The sequence below is a fragment of the Uranotaenia lowii genome, chromosome 1, assembly GCF_029784155.1.
Source record: "Uranotaenia lowii strain MFRU-FL chromosome 1, ASM2978415v1, whole genome shotgun sequence".
Classification (NCBI taxonomy): Eukaryota; Metazoa; Arthropoda; class Insecta; order Diptera; family Culicidae; genus Uranotaenia; species Uranotaenia lowii.
This window is the reverse complement of record NC_073691.1, coordinates 197,034,658-197,062,099: the sequence shown is the minus strand read 5'-3', so window position 1 is coordinate 197,062,099 and position 27,442 is coordinate 197,034,658. Positions and strand designations below refer to the sequence as shown.

Here is a 27,442-nt window from a genome sequence, read left to right as displayed (position 1 = left end):
GATAAGTTGATGCGAGGCGAGAGGAAGAAAAAGAAAAACTTTCTCATCCGGCCCTGCCTCCATTTAAAAAGCTTTTGTCGTGTGTGCCAAACGGTCGCAAGTTGGTGACCGGGTGTGATTTGTTGTTTATTCTACGTTTAATTGGCATTTTAATTGTTACAATAATGATATTTTGTTAACTGGTACAACCGAGAATTGTTTGTGCATATAGTATTAACGTTGAAAAGTGTTAAGCGAACAAAAAGTGTGTTTCAACTGTAGGCAGTAGCGAGGAGGTAGCACCTGCTGCTAGTGAACTTTTCTCGACATTCCAGGAAAATCGGCAGGTAATTTACGGAATGTCAATTGCAGATCATTCGCATGGTACTGTTTTTTCGAATTTTCTTATAAGATTTAATGCCAAATTTTGAGGTTTTCAGATCCAAAAATGATTTTGAGGTTAAGTTTGCCTGGTTTGATTTTGCAACATGATCGAGGGAATAGCAGCCGCATAATATGCTACTTTTTCTTCCCTACCGCGAGTTGCTCTTTTTCTTTTGGCTCAGTTCGAATCGAAATCAAAGAACGAGGAGAAGCAAGCATACTTTCCTGAAAAGGACGTTAAACGAAAATTTAATAACTCTGATTCCAACGATTAGACCATGGTTTCGAAGTTTAGGCCCACACGACCTTTTGATCATAAGTGTCGGAAGAAAGGAGGTATACAGCAATGGATCAACAGCCGTCCAATCCCCCCCCAGATCGGTCCTCTTTCCGATAAGCTAGAACCTGTTCAGTTTGGCTTGAAGCTTCTTACATCCTCTTGAGTCGCTGGCTGCCGAACCCATGCCTTGAGGAGGAAACCAACAGCATTTTTGTGCTGCGTTGTTCGTTTTGCGCCAGAGAATAAAAAAAAAGATTTATCGGTGATCCCACTTTTGTTGAGCCTTCTGGTTCGTTCGAGGGTTGTCTCTCCCTCTACCCAAAGGATGCTGAATGAATAGCTCCTTTTTTGCGCTTTGGAAATCTTCCCACAATTATAAGATGGTAGCGAATCCATTCTTCACCGAGGAAAAAAACATGGTCTCTGGTGAAACTTAAAAACATGAGCCAACACGGAAAAAAGAATCATACAGAAATGTTCTGAACACAATTCAAGAAATAGAAATTCCCTCTCCACTAGAAAGTGTATGCCTTTTAAATTTTTCTTCGATCAGATAAGAATTGTTGATTACTCACATCGTCAGTCAAAAATCAAACTCAGTTGCAGAATTACGGAATCAATCAGCTATAAAACATCAAGCACGGATTCCGGTTCTCTTTTACATATTTAATAATCACACAAGACCAGAGGAGAAGTTTCAATAGTTCAGTTAGTGACAACTATGTATTAGTTTGAATCATTACTGACTGACCCACAACAAAATCTTCCCCAGAAGCGTATCGGTCCGGTCAGGTTCAAGTACAAGAAAATATAGAAATCGAATGATCCTCTCCATATAAAAAAAACAGCAACGAAAGATCCACAGAAATAATATTCATCGTGGCTGAGCGATATAATATGTAATATGTCGAGCCTCCCATTGCCCTTCCTGTGGTTTGATTTTGCTCTTTTATTTATTTATTTTTATGTTGTGTACGTACCTTCGTAGTTCGAACGTACATACAGACGAAACTGACGTATTTTTTTTATTTCTTGGGTTTGTTCCAGTCCGCAGACGTGATAGGATTAAGTGGCGGAGAGATGCCGTCTTTTAATTCAGTTTATCGTTAGACACTGGCCGAAGCGCATCCTTTAAAATTTAACGAACAGCGCATTCGGTTTTTTGTGAAAGTCGTTTTGTTAATTGTCTAAGCTAGTTTTATGTGAAGTGATTTAAATTTTAATATTGTAGTTTTATTAATTTAAAAAATTGCATAATGATATCCTCAGACGGAAACTGTTTTTGTAAATTGGAGGAGTAAGTTACTAGTAGTGTTAGTAGGTACCTGTATTCATCAATTTCAATTTATTGAATCCAAAATTTTAAGAAAAATTTAACCACCGACGATACAGATTGCATCATGCAAATCTAACCCATCATATACGATCCCTTTAATTCTATGCATCTAACATGTGCTCCGTTTCGTTTATCTCTTTTCGCTCCAACCAGGCATCGGGGAACAGCTAGCAACAACGGTGGTTGCTGTACGCCTATTAGCATCGATCGACAGCAGGTTGTTGGCTCTGGTCATAATCAGAAACCTCACCGAAGATTTCCTTCCGAAGGTGACATCGACAAGATGGTGGATTCACAGGAGATCAAAATGCCTCAACGCCAACAGCAGCAGCAAACAATTTACGATAACGAGGGACACGAGGACGGCACCATGGGCGATCGTCAGGTTACGGGGTAAGTTTTGTCTAACCTTTAACGAGCAGCAGTAAGTCGATTGTAAAAAATCAAACATAATGACCACACAGTGCAACAAGGTTTTTTGAGGATCATTGATAATGGAAAATGATCCTCAGTCTTTCCGCCACACATTTCCGGTTCCGGTAACACAAAGTGGTTGGTAGAGCAATTTATTTAGTGATGTTGGTAAACACTACTAAATACATTCCATCTAAATTACCGGATATTCGGTGAAAATTAAAGAACTTTTTTAAAGATTTTTTTTGGTCGCTGAATAATATCGTTATGTCGGTATTTTTCACCGAAAAATACCCGTAATAACTACAGTCTTCTCTAAATCAAAAGCAAATTTACTTAATTGATCTAACTAACGATTCCACGTTTTGAGAATTGGGTACAAAAATCCTCATTTGTCGATTCCCGATTACTGGTATACCTGGTATACTGGTTACCTTTGGCATGAATCTTTTCGAGTAAGAAAACCGATCAATAAACAAGAATAGAATTTTCGTTGTCTTTTCGACACAAACATAATATTGTTACCATGGTGGTAGCGTAACAAGAACTTGAAACTGTTGTATAAAAATATTTCGACAAATTAGATTCAAAAAATTTTTTTTACAGAAATGTTAAACGTTAACACTAGATTTACGGGAAGATTGTATACCAATTGGCATAAAGTCATTTGGGATAGCCGTTTAGCATAATGGCCGTTTGGCATAATTGCCGGGGCCACGGGGTCATCCTAAAATAATGGATCAAAATCTCGAGGAAGCCTCCTCACACTTCGCGTTTGAACTAAAATGATGTATGGTCTCGATTCGCGTTGCGGAGACTTTTATGCCAAATGACTTAAGGCCAAACGGCGTAGGACCTTACGGGTACCCGTTCCTGACCGTCGTGACGAGTTAATTATTTCTTCTCTCGAGCCCTGTGAACATTTACACGACCTAAATTGAAAAAATGGCTTAAATTCAGCAAGAAAATAATTGTCGTAGCTTGGTATATGGTTTAGAATGAATTATTTTTTCTTCTAAAAATATTGAAATTCAACATAGAAATTCGCCTGTAAATCTAGTGATAAAATATAAAAAAAAACTATAACTATAAACGGAATCAAAAAATAAATTTGTTCACTAAATGATAATCGAATCCTATAAAAATCAAACAATCAATAGTAACAAATCGAAATAATTTACATATTATAACAAATTCAGAAAATGAAAACATAAAAGTAATAAAAATTAAATTAGACAAAAACATTAAAACTCAACATAATAAAAAAAAAGGAGAAAAAACAAATTTATAGAAGAACAATGAAGAATGTAGAGGGCACTGTATAAACAATATGTACATATTTTCAGAGTATGATACATTAAATTCCAGATTCCAGAGACTCACCAGCCAACGTAAGTTATCTCTTTTTTAATACCAAATTCTGGATGGACTGATATTCTGTATAAGCGTAATAATGTTTACTCTCCGAATTTTAGTTGCTTGTGAATTTCTTATAATGGTGGGATGGGTCGTGGCATTGGTCGTCGTTCGTGTCTTCGATAAAATCCACATCAAACAATTGCAAAAATTTGTGACCTCGGGAAAGTTATTTCCTGATTGATTACTAACATATTCATATACGATCAACTAGTACCGCAATTTGAGCATGCCATCGTGAAGGTTATAAACTATCCAAGGTCGTATAACTATCCACTCATTCGTACCTACTACCATCAGTAAAATTTCTACGTTGGTGCCTTGCTTAACGGTTTCATTTCAACCGTATCTTAAAATGCCTATTCAGATACCAGATTTCAGATCCATCTATCAAACATTTTTAATCCATCAGACGAGTGAACATAAGCAGCGAACTTACAACGATAAACTATGGTAATGCTTAAAGACTACCGTGACAGTTGTGTTCCATTGTCAACCTCGACACACTGCCGAAATATGCCGTCAATCCCCCAATATCACATACTAACTTGGAGATTGTGGGTTTCGGTTGCGTATGTTCAAATGAAATCCTACAAAATTCTACAATATTTTGATCACATAGAAGAAAAAAAAAAATACAAAATAGCTAAAATAAGTTGTTGATGAATGAAAAAGAATACATTCAAAAAAAAAAGTAAACAACTTAAGAAAATGATTAAGAATCATTAAAAAAAATACATGAAAATTTCATAAAAAAAAGAAAAAAAAATAAAAACAAAAAAAATTACAAAAACAAAAAAAAAATAATACAAAAGAGTTAAAATATGACAGTTGTTGATGAATAGAAAAAAAACACTCAAAAAAATGTAAACAACTGTAAAAAATTATTGAAAAAAACATTAAAAATTAAATTAAAAGCATGAAAAAAGTTAGAAAATGACATCAAAGAACCTAAAGAACTGTATACAAAAAAAAAAATGACAAAAAAAACCAAAAAAAAATTGAATAAAAAAATTCAAGATTAAATAAAAAAAAAATGATTTAGAATCATAAAAAATACATGAAAATTTCATAAAAAAAAGAAAAAAAATAAAAACAAAAAAAATTACAAAAACAAAAAAATAATAATACAAAAGAGTTAAAATATAACAGTTGTTGATGAATAGAAAAAAAACAATCAAAAAAATGTAAACAACTGTAAAAAATTATTGAAGAAAACATTAAAAATTAAATTAAAAGCATGAAAAAAGTTAGAAAATGACATCAAAGAACCTAAAGAACTGTATACAAAAAAAATGACAAAAAAAACCAAAAAAAAAATTGAATAAAAAAATTCAAGATTAAATAAAAAAAAAAGAGCAAAACAAATTAGAAAAAAACCAATGAAAAAAAAAGTTGGAATCTGTCGAAAAAACATAAAAAATAAATAACCAATGCAGGACAAATTATTCAATGCATGCTAACGATTTTTGTTCTTTCTGACACCAACTCAAACAGGGACGACTGTGAGGCTGCATTGCTGTCTTCCATTGCGGTAAGTTGTGTGTTTAAAAATTCTGCAAAAAAGCCAACGTGTAGGTACTAATTTTTTTTTCTAAAATCTTTCAGACAAGCGAACTGATGAACCTGGATGGGGACGTTTTCCCGTTGGAAACCTATCAGGATGTGTTCAAGTTCGAAACAAGCGAACTGGCACCGGCAATGGAAACTGATTCAGTACCGGCTACCCCGGCATTGCAGGCCGTTCTGTTGGATCACCTGAAGAAAGCTCCAACATTGGAAGAGTATCACGATCCGATGTACAATTTCAATGTGGATCTGAACGGCGAAACCAGTGGCAAATCAAGCTGGATGTTCAGCTCTCGTCTGAACAAGGTTTTCGTCAAGATGGGACAGGCTTGCACTTTTAATCTGTCCTGTCAGACGTTCACCTATCAGCAGTTATATGTCCGAGCGATGATGGTTTGCTCTGCCCCGGAAGACCTGCACTATCCGGTGTTTCGATGCGAAAATCATCGCTGTAGCGATAACAGCAGTCCACCGATTACGGATGCGATCAAAACGCATGTGATGCGTTGTTTTAATCCGACCACGCAGTACGTTGGTAACGAGAAGGGCGTGGCCTTTCAGGAACGGCTCGCCGTAATCGTTCCCGTGGGCATGACCAAAACCGAGAATGCATCGCTTAATATTTCGCTCCAGTTTGTTTGCCAGAACTCGTGCCGGATCATCAACCGACGCCAGACTGCTATTATTTTTACCTTGGAAGATGCAGCAGGACAAATCCTGGGCCGTAGATCTTTGAATTTGAAGGTTTGCAGCTGCCCAAAGCGGGACAAGCAAAAGGAAGAGGAAAGTTTGGGACCAGTTAAGCGAAAGAGTGGTAAGTTGGCAGAATGTTCAAACCTATTTTTTTTTTTCAAAAACTAAAGTTTACTGCCATTTCGCAGAAGAGGAACTGCAAGCACCACCGGGGAAGAAAGTAGCCAAGGTTTCGACCGTCCATCGTAATCCTAGCCTAACAAGTGTAGAAAGAGCATCTCAGAAACCACAACTCTCGTCTCCACCCCGTGGCAAGGTAGCGTACATCAAGAAGGAACGTTCATCGGAGCTGTCTCCATCGTCTCAAAACAACCATCAACGGGCCCGCTCGTTGACTCCACTGAACAGTCAGGAACTGGTGGAGCAAACGGCTACCAACATCAACATCCCGTTGCCGGGCGTACCTCATGCGGTCAAGGTTACCGAGTACGCCTTCCAGCTGGTGGCGGCCGATCTGGTGCGCTGCGTAGACGATACCCAGCGGAAGCATCTGGCCGCCTACCTCACGCAAATCCGACGGCTGCAAAGTAAGTATGAGCAATATCTATGAGAAAGCGAGCAAGCGGGGGAGCGTTTCGAAAGTGCGACAAAGATGTGGGCAACCCCAATTAGTTTTGATGTGGGTTTTGTTTGTAGTTGAATACGAATCAGATAAAGTTATATGCAAACGTTTACTGTCGAACATTAATTATAGGCTGAAAAATCAGCGTTTAATTGTTTCCTAAACGAAAAAGACTGATGTACAGCAAATTATGATGTACAAATTTAATAAAGAAAAAACCAAAATGAAAGGAAACCATTAGTAGATGTATGACACAAAATATTGGAAGAATAGAATGAAGGAAATCTCGCTAGAGTAACATAGTTATATCTACTGCTAATATTGTTTTATTATAGCAACTTATAAACCAAGTTATTGAAATTTCACTTGTTGCACTTATTGCCAAGCACTACTAAATTAAACTTGTTTTTTTTTTTATCTTTGATTGAATTTATTTCAAATTTATTAAACTGCCTTTCAAAGATGGTAGAAAAAGTTGTTATTAATGATTTTCTTATAACAGTTAAACACTCCATGGAAAATGAGAAAAGCGAAAATGTGCTAAACAGGAAAAGTTAAGAGCTCTCAACGAAGAAACTTAAAAGTTCATCACCTTCACATTGCTTCTCATGAAGCTAAACATATTTTCGTCCCCCTTTTAGGGTTTTTTTTGGGATGTGTGTGGTCTTCACTAACGTGTAAAACATTAGCAAACTAGTAAACACTTAATAAAACCGTTTGATCACCTTGTAGTTAAAGAACAATAACTACCCCTTTATTCTAAATCTTTAATTGAAAAGTCAAATCCAATTCCTATTCGATATTAATTGTTGAGCTGGTAGACGCTAAAAACTAGTCAGGTTCATCGGCCTATCGATCCTTCAAATAAGGAAAATCTCGTAGATTCAATTTCCGTTTCGTCCCAGTTACTAATGCCCTTTTGTCGCCGGCTTATGATACCTGGCTAGTATAGGTCAATTCAAACTTAGATGACCAGCACACTTACAATTCGGTCTCAGTTACGAAGGCCCAAGGAAAACTACTAAATAAAATCATCATCTTCCATCGGAAGCTGTTGAAAGATATATTCCGCCCAAATGGAAGACGATGAAATTTGAAACTGGTCTCAAGTGTGCTGAGGAGGGCCATAAATCGTTTTGAATCCTCGCTTAGCTCAATCTCTAAATCTAGACCGAAGTTTCCGGAAAATTCTCCAAAGCAGAATGATCTGACAATAGCTGCACATGTGTTATAATCTATTATAGATTTGTCTGCTAAAGTCTGAGCTGCACACAGTGCGTTCATGATGTAGGGTCGCCCCTCGATGATAACTGTTGATTGTCAATAACATAAATATAAGTTAATGTAGAATCAAAGACGGCATTGAAAAAAAAAGGAGAAGTGATGTGACAGTTCCGAGTGAAAAGTAGAAAACTCCTGGTGTAGCTCCTTATGCCAATTACAGTTGGATAGTGCTGTTTGGCTTAATGAACACACAACTACTCAACTGCGCTATTTCGACGATATCTGAGTCACGTCACGGTCGCCATGTACCATGTTGACATCATAACTCTGGGCGCGAAAGTCTTCGGGGAATAACATCTGCTACTTTCAAGATCATGTAATACAGACGACCGCGTTACAGGTTCTGTGGATGCATCCATTCTTATATCGTCTTACCTCCTTGGAGGTCATCATCAACCCGCATGAATCCCGAGGGATTTTCAATAGGGGAAATTTGTCTTTCGGTTGTATAACCAACCAACAAAGTTAAATGTGAAACCATGCGCTGCTTTCAGGATCAAGTCGTTCACTTTTGTGAAAACCGTTACCAGCTTCGGGTTAACGGAATGGTTCTTAGGTTTAATTGGTGAGTTCTTTCAGTCTTTCGGACGAGTTTAGGATGCAAAAACTCCTTGTCAAGGCTTAGGTCAAAGCTTAAGCTTCATTAAACGACAAATCTCTTCAACACAATTTCCCCCCACCAATCGTTTAATTTGAATAACATCTATCACCCTTCCACATGAGAAAACTTCTCGTGACATCATAAGAAGTTAAAAAAAAAGATAACACGATTCTCCCACAAGTATTCTTTATTTATGCAGCAGTGCCAGGTTTTCTACCGCGTCTCGGGGAATCTGCGAAAGTACACTGTTTTCCATACTTTCTCAACGCGGTTTGGAATTGCTCTGACATTTACACCTTTATTCATGAGCTAGTTTTCTGATTTGAAGACCACTCTTAGTGCCCCATTTGTGCACAATCCGTTTACTTAACTCGGGATAAAGGCCACGCATTTTCAGATTTCTTCAAAAAAATCGACAAAAAATGATAACGCCTACTTCACTTACATCAAACAACAGAACGCAGCCAAAATTTTTTTGAACACAACCATAGTACATGGAAAATAACACGTAGGCCATTGCGCTTAACCTCACTTGAAAGCTCCGTGTATGTACACAGCATGCTTGCATACCAACAAAAATAGTTATGGAAATTTGGCAGTTTTATGTAGAATGGCATTCAAAATTATTAATTTCTCCGTCGATAGCCGTTTGATTCTTTTGAAAAGGGCTTCAGATTAAAGATTGATTCTTCAGGCTCATCGAAAACCATTTGTTGCATTGAATTTTTGGATCTGAATCATAAACCATGAACATTCAAAAGAAATTTTCATCGTCGTCCCTCATTTTTGGAAGTAAGCAATGTAATATTTTCTTCTGTCTATGTTAAACATTTGATAAATGATCTAAAATACTTCATATTTCTGTGATAAAAAGTCAACTTGTTTGGATTTTTATTCAAATCACGCAAGAAAAAGGCAACACAAGGCAAATATATCACCAAATTTTAGTTTTAAATCGAGAAAAAGCCTATTGCATGTTACTTTTAGAGGTGTTGAAATGCCAAATATTGTTCGTTGCGTTCAAATGCATCAGTACATATTTTTCTCATAACTTTATCGCTTGCCAATTTTAAGAAAAATGTGATTTTTTGATAAATTCCATACATTTACCGGTTTTTCCATAACTATTTTTCGGGGCCTCTTACCAATACGTTGAACGAGAGCGAAATGGCCTACCTTGTATATTTCAAAGTACTATGGAACACATCACGATTTTAGAAATTACTATTATTTGCAAGTGTATATCGGAACATTCTATAGAGTCAAATATTGACCACATTCAATTGAGACTGAGAGCAAACAAGGATGTTGCTCCTGGTAAAATACTTCTTCTCAGTTTTTAAATTCGGGAATTGTTCAGTCTGTATTCGGTACAGTCCTAAGTATAAGTAAATGCTTTTTGTGAGAAATTTATCCTTGAATATCGTGTTTAATTGGAATGCCGCTAGTGTAATGCACACACAATCACAATTGGGGAATATTATATTAGCCCAGGAATACTGAACCTCTCCTCATTGTTGGTGTACGCACGAGATATCTTTTTTAGTTAGGCTTGTCTGTTTTGCGTGTGATTTAATAAATTCTCATAAATTATGATAGTGATATGGCTACGTAAAAGCAGAGCTAGGCAGCACTTTTTTCGCTTTTCTCAAATTTTATTTCTAATGGATTGCAAGGAACAGGCGAATAGTGGATTTCTATTACTGAAGTCGAGTCGGGCAAGATGAGTGGACTCGGTTATTTTCGGGGTCGAGCAAGAGAGCGACGCTTCATAGATTACGGAACGATTATGTTTTATTGTTAATCAATTTTATTCTCACTTCCAGAGTCACTGAATGATCGAATTTACTTCTGATCCCTTTGACTCGACTTCATTAATAGAGGCAATCGTCAAAAGTTCTCAACTAAAAGAAGACTTTGTCAATAGATCAAATTTTAATTGAACGAAACAAAAAATCGCAATTTCATAATCAGTACGTTGAAATATAGCCTTGAGTTTCAAATCAAATTTAAAACTTTTAATTTGATTGAACAGTGCGAATTTTAAAGCTCACTTAGCACAGGTTTCAACTTGGAATTCATTCAAGTTCGCAAACATTTGCGGACAAAATTCGTATACCCTACAAATCCGTCCCAATGGCGCACAAGAAAAAAAACCAATTGCACTGCACAATAGTTGCTCGAAATGATGGTGGTAGTGTGCTGAGACCGTTGCTTTCTCCGACATCACACAATTCCTAACACGATCCAATTCCGCTCTCTCTCGATTTCAGAATCGCTCACATCTGGTCGCACTGCCACAAATAATAGCAACAGCTCGACGGATTCCGACTAACCCGTTGTTGTTTCCGTTGAAATAGTAATTTAATTGGTTAATTTTCCTCAACGAATAGTTTAAGAAATCCAGTACTAATCCATAATTTCTCATTAGAGTTCACCAACGAAAGATGCATTTATTAAGTAGTGCACCACAAAAGTATAGAAAACAAGTGAAGAGACGTTTCTTTATAATTTTTTTTTCAAATATCTACACGAACATTTTTCTCTCACTTCAAAAATATTTACTGAAATTGAACTCATACCCAAATCTAATTTCGCAACAGAAAATTAAAGCGCTCATTGAGGGAGCGGAACTTTTTTCGAACCCCCAATTATTTGCTTCAAAATCAATCCAATAATTAGTACGAGAAAAAAATCTTCGTATTGTTTTCTGTTTTGGTTGTATAATTTTTTAAACAAATTACCACCAAAGCAACAAAATGATTGATAATCATGCTGTCGAAATATTGTTTGTCGAATTTTTATGCTTCTACTGAGAAATTTTCAAAACGATCAGTTTGTTTTTGTTCAAAATAAAAAAAAAATATTTCCGATTTTTAACTTGTTTTCCGTATTTTTTTAAACCTTCAACAAATCCTTGTTAAAGTTTTACTTTAAAAGTGAAGCAATTTCTACTTAAAAACGCAATTCGAAACATTTTACTTGTTTATTACGTGCATTTTTACGTAAAGATACTATTTTAGAGCTTAGAAACTAACAAATAGGCAGTACCTTACTAATGATAACTTTAAAAATTACCTCCTTTCCCATATAAAGAATAAGAAGAAAGAAGAGTTAAGTTACTTGATAGGCGTGTAAGTGATCGATTTTTTTCACTAGAATATATAAAAGAACGCTTTACATTTATCATATATTCCTTATTACAATCAAAGTGATTGACGTTTATAAGATAATCGATAAGTGAACGGTTGAAAAAAACAAACAACAAAGTAAAACAAAAAACATTAAAAAACAACAAATTCAAAACAATTTAAAAAAGAAATTACGAAAAAAAACCAAACACCTTGAATAAAAAATCAAACAATTTAAATTGTTAGCTCTCTGATCATTGAGCGCAGTGAAGTATCACGCATCCTTCTTTGATGGTATAAAAGCCGATTTATTGTACAATATCTTACCAAAAGCGTCGATCACAAAAAAACAATATTATGCACCAATGTTGCAAATACTTTTATGAAAAGAGAACTATTCGATAGCATTCAATCCATCGAGCGTTCTAGCAACCTGTTAAAAGTCGAAGTATTCCCATATTTAGAAGGGCTAACGGTATCGAAACAAAATTCAAATCCAATGAAGCTGAAGCAACTGGCACTCTTCGTTATGAACGGTAGATATCGAGGTCGTTGCCGTGTTTTTACAGATGCCTCTAAGGATAGGTCGTTTTGTGGTATAGGAGTTTTTGTAGAACAAACAAGAACCAGATTATCACAAAAGCTTGCTAAAGAAACCAGCATCACGTCTGCGGAACTAATAGCTCTACAGAGAGCCACAGAAATGATCGACCAACAGTGTCTCGAGGGAGCCGTGATCTACACGGACTCGCAAGCGTCGTGCCTGATGAAGCCGAAAGTATTTTGCTGGAAATTCTCCAAAACTGTTCACGACATCGTATCACCATCCAATGTATACCAAGCCATGTCTCTATTGGTGGCAACGAAGTGGCAGATGCACTGGCAAAACACAGTCTCCAGTCAGAACAAGTGATCGAAAACGGGTACATGCTTACGGATGGTTTCAACGCACTGAAGAAAATGCTGGCTGAAAACACAATAGATTGGTAGGTACACACGTTACTCGTCTGAAAAAGGAAAAAAATTCCATACGATACAACCGGAATTTTCCACCGCACCATGGTTTGTGGGAAAGAACTTAAATGGAAAAGATGTAAGGCTTCTAAATCGCTTGATGGCCGGCCACGACTTTTCCAAGCACTGGCTGGCGAAAATGAAAATATACAGCGATGCAGACTGCGAACATTGCAAAGTACCTGAAACTTCAAATCACATCATTTTCTGCTGCCCACGTTTCGCCTCGACAAGGAGGAAGTACGATTTCAATACCAAGTACACGAATCTGCAGGAGCTATTCAAATCCAAAGATATAACCCATTACAAAGAAGCAACTAAATTCACCAAAGAAATCAAAATTGATTTGTAATCAACATAAAACCGTAAACAGGACATATAGTCTTAGTTACTGGCCCTTACCTCCAAACAGCTGAGCTGAAGGGCTGAAGCAAGGTCTTTCGATACACTAGGTTCTCCGACTTTCACAGAAAGTAGGCGAGGAGTGCAATGAGTTTGTTTATTTTTTGCTCAGCTTTTCGGTGGTTTGTTGGTAAACAAACTTCATGAGTTCCGCATAGTTGCATAGCCTACATAGCCAAAATGGCTGAATCGGGAATTCGATATTCGGTAACACCTCCTGAATATATACACACCTTGGGCTGAAGCTGTTCAAGTAAAAAGAAGAAGAAGAAGGAGCAAATACTTTTGAACATGGATGGTTCGCACTTCTCAAATCTGACAGTGCGCTGTGTACATCGCACCGTTATCTTCTACGATTTGTAGAGCACCACACTTCGTTCCGAAATGCTCTACACTCGTTTTCGAGTACAGCCGAAGCCAAGTGCCGAGCAAAACCGGTGCCTCAATAGCAACACTACTGTGTGAGCAGGAGAAATCCCGAAACACACAACTGAAGTGTATTTTTTTCCTTCTCTTCTTACCACAGTAGGCAAACAAACAGCACGAAACGACATTGCTTCTTCTTCTTCCTTTTGTTGTTGGGAAAGAATCAAGCCTACTGAATTGCTTTAGTGCTGCTCCCCTACACTTAACGTGATGATTTTGTTCTCTTGCTCTCACCCTGACGAAGGGTTCTCTGCTCTTTGATTGGGTGTACGCCCGGCGTCTTTACAGAGCAGGGCAAGTGTTTCAGAACGAAAAGCTCACTGAGTTGCATTTTTCAAGCCACTCGGGGAGAAATGGACAACCATGCTTTTGAATAACCTAACACAGGTTCGTGGTAACCGCTTTCCAATTTCTGAGGTATCCCACATTCGCCAGATTACGCTTCACTCGGTTTAACCACCTCCCTTGTTTCACCCTGCATTCTCGCAACATGTTCGCCGTAGTGTCGCGCGAGCTCGTTATTCATCTTTCGCCTCCATACCCCGTTCTTCTGCACGTCGCCGAAGATGGTTCTGAACACTCGTCGCTCAAATACTACCGAGTCGGCAAGTCCTCCTCGTGTAATATCCACGTCTCCTGCCCGCAGACGTACAGTTTACACTTCGTACGAAGGCTAAGTCTTCTCGACCGCAGTTGCTAGTGGAGTCCATAGCAGGCACGACTTCCGCTGATCATTCGCCGCCGGATCTCACTTCGACAGTTCGGATTTCGGTGGCTAGGCTTCGTCGCCACGAGTTTCTGGGTCTGCCTTTCCTTCGATGTCCCTCTCTGCAAATCTCGTTTTCATCTTTTTGCAGCGTGTGCCCAACCCATCTTCACTTACTTTCTAGCGGCCTTTGATGACACTGGCGATGTAGTTTCTCATTTGAGATCCAGTTGCCAGGCCACCAAGCACGGTTGGTACTCCGCAGGCAGCGATTCACAAATACTTGCAATTTTTGCGTCGTTAACGCATATATGCACCAAATTTCACACCCGTACAACAATACGGATTTGACATTTGAGTTGAAGATTCGGATTTTCATTCTTATGGCGTATTTTTTTTTTTTTGATTACGGATTTGGCTCTGGAACCGTCAGAATAAAAAAAAACGATTTTCGGGTTTCGAGTTATTCTATACGTAGGTGTGCGTGAGAACGAGCGCAATGTTTACATGCAGCTGTCATTTTGTTCTCCCTTCTAGATTTCTTCATTCGGTTCTTCACAACCGGATTGCCTTTTTTTCGTGTCCGGATTGCACTGAACAGCAGATAGTACGATTTTGCTTGGCTGAGAGGTTCAAAATCGCGGCAATCATCATTTTCCCGTTCATTATTTCAACTGTTTTGCTTTCAGCCAAAAACAGCTGTTTAATGTTTTGACAACAACGTTGAGAGTATTGGTGAACTTCTCGCAAAACTGACTTTCTTCTCAGGGCGACTCCGTCCGTTTTTCGAGCGAACCTAGGTTTTGCTTCTCGAGCAATAAATGAGCACGATGACAGCAGTTTGAGCGAACCTAGGTTGCCTCTAGTTTGCCTCCAGGTGAAAAAAAAAACGGTATTAGAGATCTGGCGTGAGTGCCAGATGTTCCGGAGACTCGCAAAAGCAAATCGGGCCCTTCTAATCCGGGTTTCGATGTCTTGTTACCACCATCAGGCATTAACTGGCTGCCAAGGTACTGGAAACACTCCACTTTCTCAACTTGTTGCCCAGCAACCACGAAATTAGAAGGATTCACTGTGTTGATTTCCTAAAGAGGGGTTTCGTCAAACTCGGCTTCTGCCGGCAGCGATGTTTCCAGCGATTGCGCGTAGTTTGTTGCGATCTCAGCTTACTCCAGTCGTACGGGTTTAAATAGAACTTCAAGGACTCAAGGACTAAGTTCGGATCTTTCTACAAAAAAAAATCATTTTAACGCGCATCTGTCTGACTGAACAGTGCTACTCTACACTGAACACGAGAAAAAAACTGTTTTTAATAGTTCCATAAATGTAGATTGATACACTAGTCCTTCCACCTGTCCAGCAAGTCCGGGACAAGCTGCTTTGGGGCCTTTAGCTCTGCCGCCGGGTGTTGTTCTCTAATGTTTACACGAGTGTATGTGAATGTATTTTTTTTTACATCTTTCACCTTCCTGCGCTTACATCTGCTACATATCTATTTGTTTCTTTTCGCTCCGATAAGTTTCTGTTAGTTCGTAATTTATAGAACTTAAAATTACTAAAAAGGAAATTAACTGCTAGAACGCGTGAGTACAAACTTAAAATTCTACAGTTTAGTAGTTAACCTGCAAATTATACCAAAGTTTTTTTTATTCATATATAAGTGAAGCGAAAATTAACATAAATTCACAGAATTTATATTGTAGATATTTTTGTTTGTATGTAAAGAAGCGTATTAGTTATCGAATATAGTCCTTTTTTTACTGTATTTTTATCCCTCGACAACTGCGCGTCAAAAATTAAAGCCTGAAGCTTTACGAACTGTTGAAGTTTCTCGTTCACGTAGCAATCATACAACAATATCGACCGAAAGTTTTCACATGCACCACACGGAAGATGTTTACCCAATATAATAGATTATTAATACATTTAGGGCAGTTCAACCGTGGGTAGGCATCCCAATAATCAACTTTTTTTTGTATTCCGATACTTCCATATGACGCAGTTTTAGTCCACATTGAAATTAACACGTTACAGTATCCACATTTCTTCCACTGTATTGAGATATTCTACGATTTACTCTAAAACTTTGTTCACCATATTCTTACAAGACAAGCAAGACGAGAATCTTAACAAATTCGACCGATTTCTAAGTAGGAATAATAGACAGCTTCTTACATACTTTGTTCCGTTAACTTACTTATTCTCGTTCACGCAATGCACACTCTCACCCGCCACACGTACCACCCTGCAACCGTTCCAACTAAAAATGAAACGAAATAAACAAAAATATCACTTCCAAAAGCAGGAATCCCTCTCACTGCGAGCATTTGGAACCAAACGTAACCCAGGCCACACGGTCGATTAGAGAACCGTTTAGGCAATCAAATTAAAACGCACACACAATCACAAAATCCATACCCGCGCACCTTACGTGTGAACTAATCCTCGTATATCGTTGCCGGCGCTGGGGGATTGCAGCATCTGATCGGAGCAGATGTCCGATCCGTCCAGCATTTCGTCGTCAACATTGTCCAGAAAGTCCCCCAAAAAGTTGGCCGATTCCACCGTCATGTCCTCGAGGGATTTAACGTGCTCGCCAACCACTTCCAGCGCGCGTTCCAAATCTTCCTCCTCTTCTTGCGTGGACTCGAAGGTGGGACCGTTTTGCTCTTGCTCTGTGGGAATAAAATCAATAAATAACTGGATCAGCAAGGCGGTTCGAGATGATTAAACACCATCTCCGCTCACTTACCACTGAATAGGAGCTCGTTAAATGCATCCGGTGGCAGTTGACTAAGCACGTTGTTCAGATTCTGAATTTCGAAGGGAATTTCCTCTGCAACAATACGAATATGATTGAATATTGGAACATATACTATGGAAACTGTAGAAACCTTAACCGGCACACTTAACACTTAGAAGCCCAACGTCCAAAAAAGTCGGTCCTAAATATTCAAACAGCTATAACTTGCCAACCACTGATCCCAATTTTACAAATTTGGAATTGTTGAAATTCTGTCTAGTGTCTTGGACTAGACTAGTTCTACACTAAGTTCAAAACATTTTGAGATAGGTAGCTGTTTTTGGACATACAGACCCCGTTCGTTTTTGGCAACACGCCCGTAAATTTTATGTTGCCAAAATCGAATGTTGCCAAAATCGAACGGATTAATTTGTCACTTTTTTATTTCAAATTATTCAAAATTGATGTAAAACCTTATATAAGCATAAATTTTTTCAATTTGGCTCAATTATTTTAGTTTTAAGCATGGAAAAACATGGAATATATCGTGTTTTTAAAGTTTAAAACTATTATAAATAAGCCAAATTGAAAAATTTCAAGCTAATATATCGTTTTACATTAACTTTCATTAATTTGAAATGAAAATTAAAAATAAAAAAGTTACAAAAAAACCGCCTTTTTTGGATGTTGCCTAAATCGAACGGTTTTTGCTCGGATGTTGCCAAAATCGAATGTTGCCAAAGTCGAACGGGGTCTGTACTTCATAAGGCGTTTAAAGTGTTAATTAATTTGTTCGAAAATCGCATTGAACAAACATTTTAAAAATCGTATTGTTTCGAAAATATCGCTTGCCACTTACCGATCACATCCTGGGTAGCCATCAATTCCGACTCGGACAATCCGCCCACTCCAGTGTCTTCCGAACTGGCATAGGCCGAACTGTTCTCGCAAATGTTGAGCAGATCCTGGGTGGTGGCACTGTTAAGCAATTGATGGACTTGTTGCTGGCTAAAGTGCTGGGTCTGTTGTGTCAATTGTTGGTGATGGAGATTCATCACCGGCGCCGGTGAAATCTGGTGCTGCTGGTTCAGTAGCAGATCATCGCGCCGTCCTATTGTGTGTTGTTGCGTGTTAAAGTGGTGCTCAAAGGTCCCAGTCCCCAATTGTCGGTGCTGATTCAACGGAATGTGGACGTTTCGGTTGATGGCCGTCGCTTGGGGTGAAACTGAAACCTTCGGATGATACTTGATCTGGGATGGTGAAGGCTGCTGTTGCTGATGTCGTAACGCGTGGTGTTGTGTTGACTGTTTTTGGTGAACAGTTTGCGTAACGCCATAGGGCGGTGGAGGTAGGGTAGTTTTCGAATGATTGATGCTAGAATACTGCTGCTTGTACTGCTGTTGGTGCAGGGCCATCTGCTGTTGAAAAGGTGTCAGTTTTTTCTTTTTACTTTTTTTTTTGTTGGATGTGGCTGAAGACACTGCCGCTGGACTGACCGTCGTCGTTTTCGGAGTGACAACCTTGGGAGGTTTCTTTTTACTAGCCGCACTTCCACCAAATGGTTTCTTAAGCATCTTCACCTCGGCTGACATTTTGTCGTGATTGTCATGCTTCCAGGCATGCTCCCGACAAAGGATCAGCTCGTGCCGTACATCGAAGACCGGCTTACGACATTGGCTATTATCGGAAAATTTAGCCGTGCATTGTTGGAAAAGCCGCTGTTCGTTGTTATCGGTTATGTGCTGATAGCAGTGGGTTGTTGAAAGGACGGCCACCTGTGGACAACCGGGTCGTTGACACTTTGTTTGCTGCGTGCCACTATAAAAATTCAAAAATATATATCAAAAGTAGATAAAAGACACCAAAATTTGAAAAAAAAACTACTTACGTATTTTTCTTCAGAACATCTCTTTGTCGTTCCAGTTTCAGCAGCATTTTCTCAACTGTTTTGACATGTTTTCGCACGTCCATGTCGCTTCGTAGTTTCTGTCCGTTCCAGTACTGCACTGCCTTTCGTCGAAGGTAGGCCCGCTTCAATTCCAATCTCTCATCTCGCGTGAGTAGTTTTGGCGGGTCCTGATTCATGGCCAAACAAGTGGAATCGTTATTCAGCATCAGATCGGGCGGTTGTTGTTTACCCATCGGTTTGCGTCCCCTGCGAGGTTTACCCTGCAGACTGTTATACGAACTTCCGCCGGGTGGATCACTCTCGGCTGAGTCCATATCTGGCGAGCTATTGTAGATTTCTTGAAACCAATACTCTTGCGTACAACGTGATTGATTAAGCGTTTCTTCGTCCATTGCCCGAAAGCCGGTTTCGCAGACATCAAACATATAGGTGTCGGGGGCGTGCCATTCGCGATTTAAAGGAACAGCGACAGCTCCTGGTGGCTTCCATTTAGTAAATTTGGGCATCGTTGTTTGTTTGATGGGTTGTGTCGGTCGCTGATGCGGATGGGATAGCTCATCTTCCTTGAGGGCTATCCGTTCCAGAGTTTCGTGATGAGATGAACGACTATAGGATCGCTTTGTTCGTTTCGGTGTAGCTTGATGGGACACCAGTGGTGTTGTAGAACCGCCACTAACGGTTCCGCCAAATTTTTTTCCTTGAGATTTGGGTGTTGGCATGTGCGTGCTAGGTGTTGCATTGGATTGAAGGGACTCAATTGTAGACTGGAAAGGGGAGGTCGATGTATTGAGCAATTGTGGGGACGGATTTACATTTACTGCCAATTTAGGATCCTGTTTGGGTATAATGAAGGAAGGGATGGTAAAACCAATGTCCTCTTGATCCGTGGTAGTGTGTGTTGAAGTAGAAGCTGCTGGTGGTGGCGGTGTTGAGGTGTTTTGTAGTTGTGGTTTGAGAATTGAAGATCCTATAGGAGTTTTACTACGTTGTTGGGGAATAACCTGTGGGGATGGCGTAGTTACTGAGGCCACAGCTATTGATGTTGACGCAGCAGTTACCAGTTGCGATCCAGGAGTTACCGAAGTGGCTATGGTAGTAGTGGCGTTCGTTATTGAATTCGTGACTTCGAGACTCGATTGGCTTGTTGTTATAATCGGTGGTGACGTTCGGCGGATGTTGATCGATGCCATTGAAATGCTTGATTTATCCGCCGCCATTGGAAGAACTGTGTTACGATTACCTTGCGGTTGTGGTGGTGTTGTTGTTTGTGGTTGACCGTGAGGTGCAGGTACGGCCGGAATTTTGTTCAGTAGAGAAGGATTTTGTCTAGCTAAAGTGTTCCTTAGGGCTGCGATGCTGGCCGGATTTGAGATATGAGTTGCTGCAGCCAAACTGTTACTGCTGTTTGGGGTGTGTAGAAAGATTTTGCCTTGTGCTTGCGGTTGAATGAGTCGAATTTTCGTTGGCGACGTTGAATGCAATGCTGGAGCCACTGGAGCAGCAGTTGTTGGGGTAGAACCCTGTAGACTGATACTGTTGCTGGAATGATTGAGATATCTTCGGGCATCCGGTGTTATGCTAGGTCTACCCCCTGGCGGTTGCTGTGGGCTAGCACTTTTCACTATTCGTACTGTTTGAATTGTTGGGGAAACATTGGGCGATTTACTAGCCAGAACTCGGCGAGAAAATTTTCCGCTCTGTTGGGGTGATACTTGGACCTGCAAGGGTTTTGTGAATACTGTTGGAGATAGAGTAGGACCAGTCGCCGCACTGACAGAAGATTGTTCTACAGATCTATGAACTATCGTTGTTGGTTGCGGAACCGACACAGTGCGGAATACCGTTCCCACCGGATGGACAGCCGTTGGTGTATTGAGGGCAGCACTTCCGTTCAAACGAGATTTCGTCATAACAGCTGAGGTTGAGGGTGATTGAACCAGTGTGACCTTAATAGGTGTATTGACCGTTTTAGCCGCAGAAACCGACAACCGATGCTAGAAACAAAGCCAAACTTAGAACAAATTGCACTCAAAAATCAAAAGCTATCAAGCATACCTGAACGGCATGATTTAAAGAGGTGGTTGTCGCTACGTTGTTACTACTGGCTAAAAGACTTGTTCCAGCCTGTATGATAGGGCCCGTTACAGTTGAATCTGCAACTGCTGCCGAACTACTTCCGATACCTCCACTATGCTTGTAAAGCGATGTGTTGGCTTGTAGCGGCGCAGGCTCTGTGAAGGCATACGGATCTTCTTGAACCCGAGAGGCCGGCTGCTGACATGACATGACCAAGATCTTCTACTTAAACGGCCGATTGAGAAGGAATGTCACCGGTTTCAAAACTATACGATACTGTGGCTGGTGTTGTCCCTGTAAAAGAAGAGCGAAAACAATATGACTAAACTGACTCATGTGATAACTGGGCACCCTAAAAATCTGGAAGCAGTAGATCTTCCGCTACTAGGTAACATTCTGTAATAATTAATCAGCATAATGAACATCATCAGGTTAATCTCGAAGGTAAATAAATAACAGCTTCGTATGAGCATTAGACTAGTTCACTTTTCGGCTTTTTTCGCTGATCACAACGCCACTTATAGGGTTTGATCCTCATTCATTTTCAAGAACTCTGGCCGAATTTGAGCTCATTTGAGTAAGTTTCCAGCGTGCGCTAGAAGTTTTATTGAAAAAAGTCCATTTTTCTGGAAAATTTTCTTAGATGTGTTCTAGCAAGCTGTTGTTAATATAAAATGATAATTTTATAGTGCTCGGTGATTGGTATGACAAGCATTAGTATGGACCTGTTTTAGATAATTGACTAAATCAAACCGAAAAAATTTAAAAATTCATAAACTACCAACTTTAACAGAAAATTTACTTACAAGTTAAGAGCTTAAAATCAGTAGTAAATAGAAAAAAAATATTTTCGATATAAACTTTTCACAAAAAGATAGCCTTATTTATAACCTTTAATTTGATGTATAACACTTAATTATCGCAACAGTACAAGCAAAGATATTCCAACATTCACATCACATTCTTTGAATCATAATGTTGTCTCCATTCAAGTTTTAGCATCATGCAACCTGCAAAACGTGGCATCAAGAGGACTTGCTTACAACTTGATCAAAGCGCGCGCTTTTTTTAACTCCTGGCCCCGTCATGGGGTACTTGATTGAATAAAATATCCTTTCTTTTGCACAAGTTGGTGTGGAGCAAACTTGAATGAAAAATATTTTATCAAATCAAATTTGTTGCATAGATATTTGAATAACTTTGCTAGCACTCTTGCGATCATTCATCAAAATACATCAAATTAAAGGTTATAAATAAGGCTATCTTTCTATGAAAAGTTTATATCGAAAATATTTTTTTTTCTATTTACTACTGATTTTAAGCTCTCAACTTGTAAGTAAATTTTCTGTAAAAGTTGGTAGTTTATGAACTTTTAAATTTTTTCGGTTTGATTTAGTCAATTATCTAAAACAGGTCCATACGAATGCTTATCATACCAATCACCGAGCACTATAAAATTATCATTTTATATTAACAACAGCTTGCTAGAACACATCTACGGAAGTTTTCCAGAAAAATGGACTTTTTTCAATAAAACTCCTAGCGCACGCTGGAAACTTACTCAAATGAGCTCAAATTTGGCCAGAGTACTTGAAAATGAATGAGGATCAAACCCTGTAAGTGGCGTTGGGATCAGCGAAAAAAGTCGAAAAGTGAACTAGTCTAATGAGCATACATACATGTATGCATCTATGCAAGAATTTCAGTACAAACCGCGTGTTATGCGATATATTCATGTCTGCAGAGTGCAGAACATTGCGCGATGCGCTGAAGTATAAAGATTGGAAAAAGAGACTTAACTTAAAAAAAAATCTGATACAAAATTAGCTAATCATTAAGATGAACAATAATTGATGAGTTGACGAACAAAAAACCAACAATATGCACACAACCTGTGTGCTAGTTATCGAAGCGTGATGAACTTTCTCACCTTCGCTGACGAAGCAAATAAAATCAGTAACACAAATGTACGAGGAGTGAAGGGATTAGTAACGACAGTAAACAATCGACTAACTAGTGATGGCTACCTAGTTGTTGTCAGCAAAGCTGGAATGCACGTAGATATCGGCAAGCGTTGACAATAACAACAGTTGATTGACATTATCCGCGGCAAAAAATGCACGAAGCTTGAAAAATTATAATCCAATATACCATAAACTTGGCGCGACTTAGCCCGAACTCTTGGTAAAGGGAGCAGTGCAATAAAAGTCCCGAGAACTCGAATGAAAGCAGCGAACTTTAGCTACTGAAACAAGGTTTTGTCTTGCCCGAATACTTGCGAATTCAGCACATCGTAAATGTATACAACAGAACCGCTTACCTCTTGGAGGTCGCTGATACGTTACCGCTCTCTTCTATGACACTTTCCCATAACGGGCAAGAAGGGGATGCACTACTTAAAAGAAGTTGTGATTAAGCTACTAGCTCTTGTGCGATTTCGCTGAGCGTCTCATCGGCAAGGTTTTCAATAGCAATTCCGGTGCCGACTAAAAGATGCGTTCCCGTTCCTTCACAAGAGATATTCTGCCCGTTCTTGTGCCATAGTCTTATTCTTAAGGCAATAGTCTTATTACAGCCAACCAACAGCACTCCTACTTATGTTTGTGCGGATTTGCTTTGAACGCTGGATTAAGAGGAACGAATGAACGAACGGTGGGGCTTGCGAATGATAGAACAGTCAGTGGTGGAGCCCCTTTCCACTTTATTTTATGCGGGGGAGCTTGGATTGCAACTACACACAATCTGTTTTCACGGGGAGTGGGCAAACAGAGCCAGAGGGAACAGAGAGAAAAAAAAAGTACCTAAACTTGAATTGCTTCGTACGGTCCAGATGACGTCTCGAACGGTCTGATTCCACTTTCAATCTACGCACTGATAAGTACCCCTACTTTTACACGTAAATTCACTCCATTTTGGGACAGATTTCGTGGTTATTTTTGTGAAAAACTGTGTCCATAAATTGGAAATTTTACTTTTCAGCTGTCAAAACTTTTAGAGGCGAAGATTTACATGAGTGACCTGAGTGACGCACTGCGGTGAGTTACTGAGTGACTTTTTTTTCGATCGCGATGCTTGCTGTCATTTTTGACGGCATCGAAAAATGAGAGGTTTGACACAGTAGAAAAATTAATTAATCAATCAAGCCAAGCTATCGCTGATGGATTTTTTTTTGGTTAAATTAAAAGCTGCTTATATACATTCCTGCTTAATTTGGTTGATAAAAAATGATGGACTTTTAAGACTTAAAAGACAATCAAATCGAAGTGAATGCTTTCAAAGCATATCTGTGGTCGTTGCAACCTGTCCACTCGAACAATCGATCATTAAATGATTGAAATTTTAATAATATTTTGTAAATTGTATTTTTGAATAACGAAAAATATTAAAATGAGCAAGCTGAAACTTCACCGGTTGGGTGGGCTGGTGGTGAGAAAAAAATAAAAATTTAATTATAAAATGATTTAATCATTCGAGAGAGCGCGTGTGTTTATGGGTGCTGTCAGTTCACGCAACTACCGTGCATTTTGTTTGTCACTCGCTGTTTTCTCTCAAGCGCAAGCCCGCTGGTTTATGCCATATTACATTTTGTAGAAGTTTTCTGAGTATGTTTTCGAATCATTTATGACCGTTTTTCGAAAAATTTACAAATTGTTTTTACTTCAAAACTTTTATTCGAATAAAACATTGAATTATCCGAAAAATATATTTTTACTATAGTTCGTCTGAATACGATAACTGAAAAATAAACAATTTCAAAGCACTTTTAATCGTCGTCTAACGCCATATGCGTTCGAAAATGACATTGAATGTGTAACCTAAACACACGTTAAGATTTTTATTGTTGAAAAAAACCAAATCGGGTGAACCGTTTATTTATTGGGAAAAAGCTAATCAGCTATTTCCCTGCTTGTCAAACGAACAGCTGATTTTTCATTGTTCACAAATATTTTGGCGAACCCTGGTCCGCTTTAATAACAACAACATTAAACATGTTCAATGATCGCGCAATATCTAAATGTAATTGATGCCAAAATCAAGGGAAGCCAATAGATATGAGCGACAAAATGGTTTTTTCGAAGAAGATATCGGTATCAAATGTTGAATACGGCGAATGCGTCAACATCACTGTTTCACGAAAAACGCGTTCAAAGTTTGACAGCTCCATAACATTATTTTCCATTATTACTCAAAAACCAAATATTCTTTAGAGAATATTGTACAATCAAAATGTAGGTCTTCGAACGTACCTTTTCGCCCGGCTGATAACTGTTTGTTTATATTTGGCGCATTCGCCCTATTCTAAATTTGCTACCGATATGAGTTTTTATCCACTCATCGTGTTTGAATGGATTTTGAATTGGAAAAAATATTAAATTTTTACAGAAACGCATATTTGGTTTGAATGAAACAGAATTCTTTTTCAAAACTCAACGTTAAAAATAGAAGTAAACTGTGATGGTTTTCTAAAACAAAACAAAGCGGACCAACAACAGCCTAAGGAATACCTGATTAAAAATGTGAACCACCCTAGTTTGTCAAGCTTGTTTTATTGAGTGCCCCGTTTGGTTGATCGAGTACAGGGAGCTCACGGCAAAACAGTGAGCATCGCGTAGTTCTTAATTGAAAAACAAAGGTAATGGCGAAAAATTTAGGCATACTTACAAGAAATATTGTTTCCGAACACTGTTTTCCATACGGTTGCAAGAGATCCTCGACGTTGCTTTTGTTCGAAATAACCAATTGCGCGGTTTCAATTGCCGTGCCGCCGCACCTGACTTGTGCAGCAAGGGCAAAAGGCGTGAAACAAAAACTTTCTGACAGGTCACTCAGGGAACGCGCGCGGACTTGTGTGAGTGCCGTGTTTACGTTTAATTACATCGCACATTGTATGCAAGTTTTTTGTTTGAATAAAGCGCCAAATTTTTTTTAGTTTTTCTGCTATGCGTGCGAAGAATTAATTGTGTAATAATTTTAATTATTGAATGAAGATAACCTCATTGTCTTTGGTGTAATTTACGTATTCTAATTCGATGATGAAATCAATATGCGTGATTTTGTTAATATTGTTTGTGTGCACAATGACTTGAAAAATTGGTAAGTTTGTTTAATTTAAATATTTTTAAAGAGACTTTAAATTTATAATTCATTCGCCTCTTGAAAAAAAATTGATAGGTTGATTTTATTGATAGTATATTGTATACCAGAATTCCATTCACCGGAAGTACCAAATACCAAACTCTACTATTTACCGGAATTCTATTTCCTGGATTTTCTTTAATACGTATTTTTAATTTCGCCAGAATAAACCATTCCTCACAACTTTTTTTTACCGAAATTTAAACTTAAACCTTCCTAATTATCTCTAACAAATTGCCATAAATTATAACAAATTCAATCATTGGCTGCCAAATTGGTTTGATCATTGACGATGGTTCTCCGTTTATCTCAGTCCTCTGCCTCGTCACATCAAAAATGTGTGACGCTCAAAAAAAAAAAAACGACCCATGACATTCTCTGTGGCGACACGCCGTTCAACACCGGTAGAAAAACTTAACAGCTACAAAATGCTAGAGCGGAAAGATGATAGCCGTCCGTACTTTTGAATCAAAAGAACCGTGGCTAAACTGAGCGGATTGCTTGAGTAAGAGAGTGTCACACGTTTTTGATGTGACGGGGCCTCCCAGGAAATACACCCGTCACCCGAAAATGAGTCCCATGGCGACGAACGTTTTAAGCGGGCCATAAACTACACCACATTTGTATACAAATGCGATGAAATTCGATGACATTCTGTCGCTGTGAACACGATTTGCATCGTGTATGGCACTGCTTGAATAAGCGCGCAAACGGTTTAAGTAAAATCGGTCCGGATCGAAATATTTTGTACAAACCACCCTCTGTGGCATGGTGTATTGTGCTGTTTGTACAAAACTCAGACCATTTACTCAGCCCCAGCCGGGGTGGAGGTGGTTTTTTGTTATTGTTGTTGCTGTTTTTGCCAGCCATCGTTTGTGTTCGTGCGAAATTTGTTTGTATCGTGTGTGGGCGAGCATAGATCAAACAATCGTCGTGGAATCATCAAATTTGCACACGCTATTTGTGTAGTCTATGTAGTCTTTAGACGACAATTTACTCAGCCCCAGATGCACGCTCTTTTTTTTTAACTCAAAATTAAGTAGTTTTGGTTCAAAACAGCACTTCGGTGGCTTCCCTCAACTTTGAGTTTGACTGGGCAATAGCAAAACTAAGTTCTGATAGGCATACTCAATACTAAGTTCGGCAGCCGAACTCGAATTTATCCTTTTTTTTTCGAGGGTAGCTGATTTTCAGGGAATTAAAGGATGATTAAAATTTGTTGTACCCGGATGTTGCTGTTCCGGTACATTGCATTGCAATTACAGAGCGGTGGAAAGTTTTGACATTCCCGGTCAAAGAAAACTTCCGGATGTTACTTCCC

At 38.8% G+C, this 27,442-nt stretch overlaps 2 protein-coding genes across 6 annotated transcripts; one reads left to right on the top strand and one right to left on the bottom strand.

The window, feature by feature from the left end:
• The first annotated feature begins 77 nt into the window (after positions 1–77).
• Positions 78–11,936, top strand: LOC129742629 (cellular tumor antigen p53). 2 transcript variants are annotated; one of them, XM_055734568.1, is made up of 6 exons: positions 78–326; positions 2,133–2,372; positions 5,307–5,343; positions 5,418–6,192; positions 6,260–6,658; positions 10,852–11,936. In XM_055734568.1, the coding sequence occupies exons 2-6, from the start codon at positions 2,263–2,265 to the stop codon at positions 10,911–10,913; spliced, it is 1,383 nt and encodes a 460-aa protein (XP_055590543.1). In that variant the 5' UTR covers positions 78–326; positions 2,133–2,262; the 3' UTR covers positions 10,914–11,936. The 2 variants fall into 2 exon arrangements, with proteins under 2 accessions (XP_055590543.1, XP_055590535.1); XM_055734560.1 differs by lacking the exon at positions 78–326 and adding an exon at positions 1,743–1,940.
• Positions 11,937–15,515: 3,579 nt separating this feature from the next.
• Positions 15,516–25,785, bottom strand: LOC129742603 (mucin-2). Of its 4 annotated transcripts, XM_055734546.1 has the most exons (7): positions 23,787–23,989; positions 20,965–21,279; positions 18,889–20,903; positions 17,860–18,818; positions 17,010–17,093; positions 16,684–16,932; positions 15,516–16,517 (listed from the first exon to the last, which is right to left on the bottom strand). In XM_055734546.1, the coding sequence occupies exons 2-6, from the start codon at positions 21,193–21,195 to the stop codon at positions 16,685–16,687; spliced, it is 3,537 nt and encodes a 1,178-aa protein (XP_055590521.1). In that variant the 5' UTR covers positions 21,196–21,279; positions 23,787–23,989; the 3' UTR covers positions 15,516–16,517; position 16,684. The 4 variants fall into 4 exon arrangements, with proteins under 4 accessions (XP_055590521.1, XP_055590513.1, XP_055590503.1 ...); XM_055734538.1 differs by lacking the exons at positions 15,516–16,517; positions 23,787–23,989 and adding an exon at positions 23,306–23,721 and having other exon boundaries at positions 16,524–16,932; XM_055734528.1 differs by lacking the exons at positions 15,516–16,517; positions 23,787–23,989 and adding an exon at positions 25,648–25,785 and having other exon boundaries at positions 16,525–16,932.
• Positions 25,786–27,442: the final 1,657 nt, after the last annotated feature.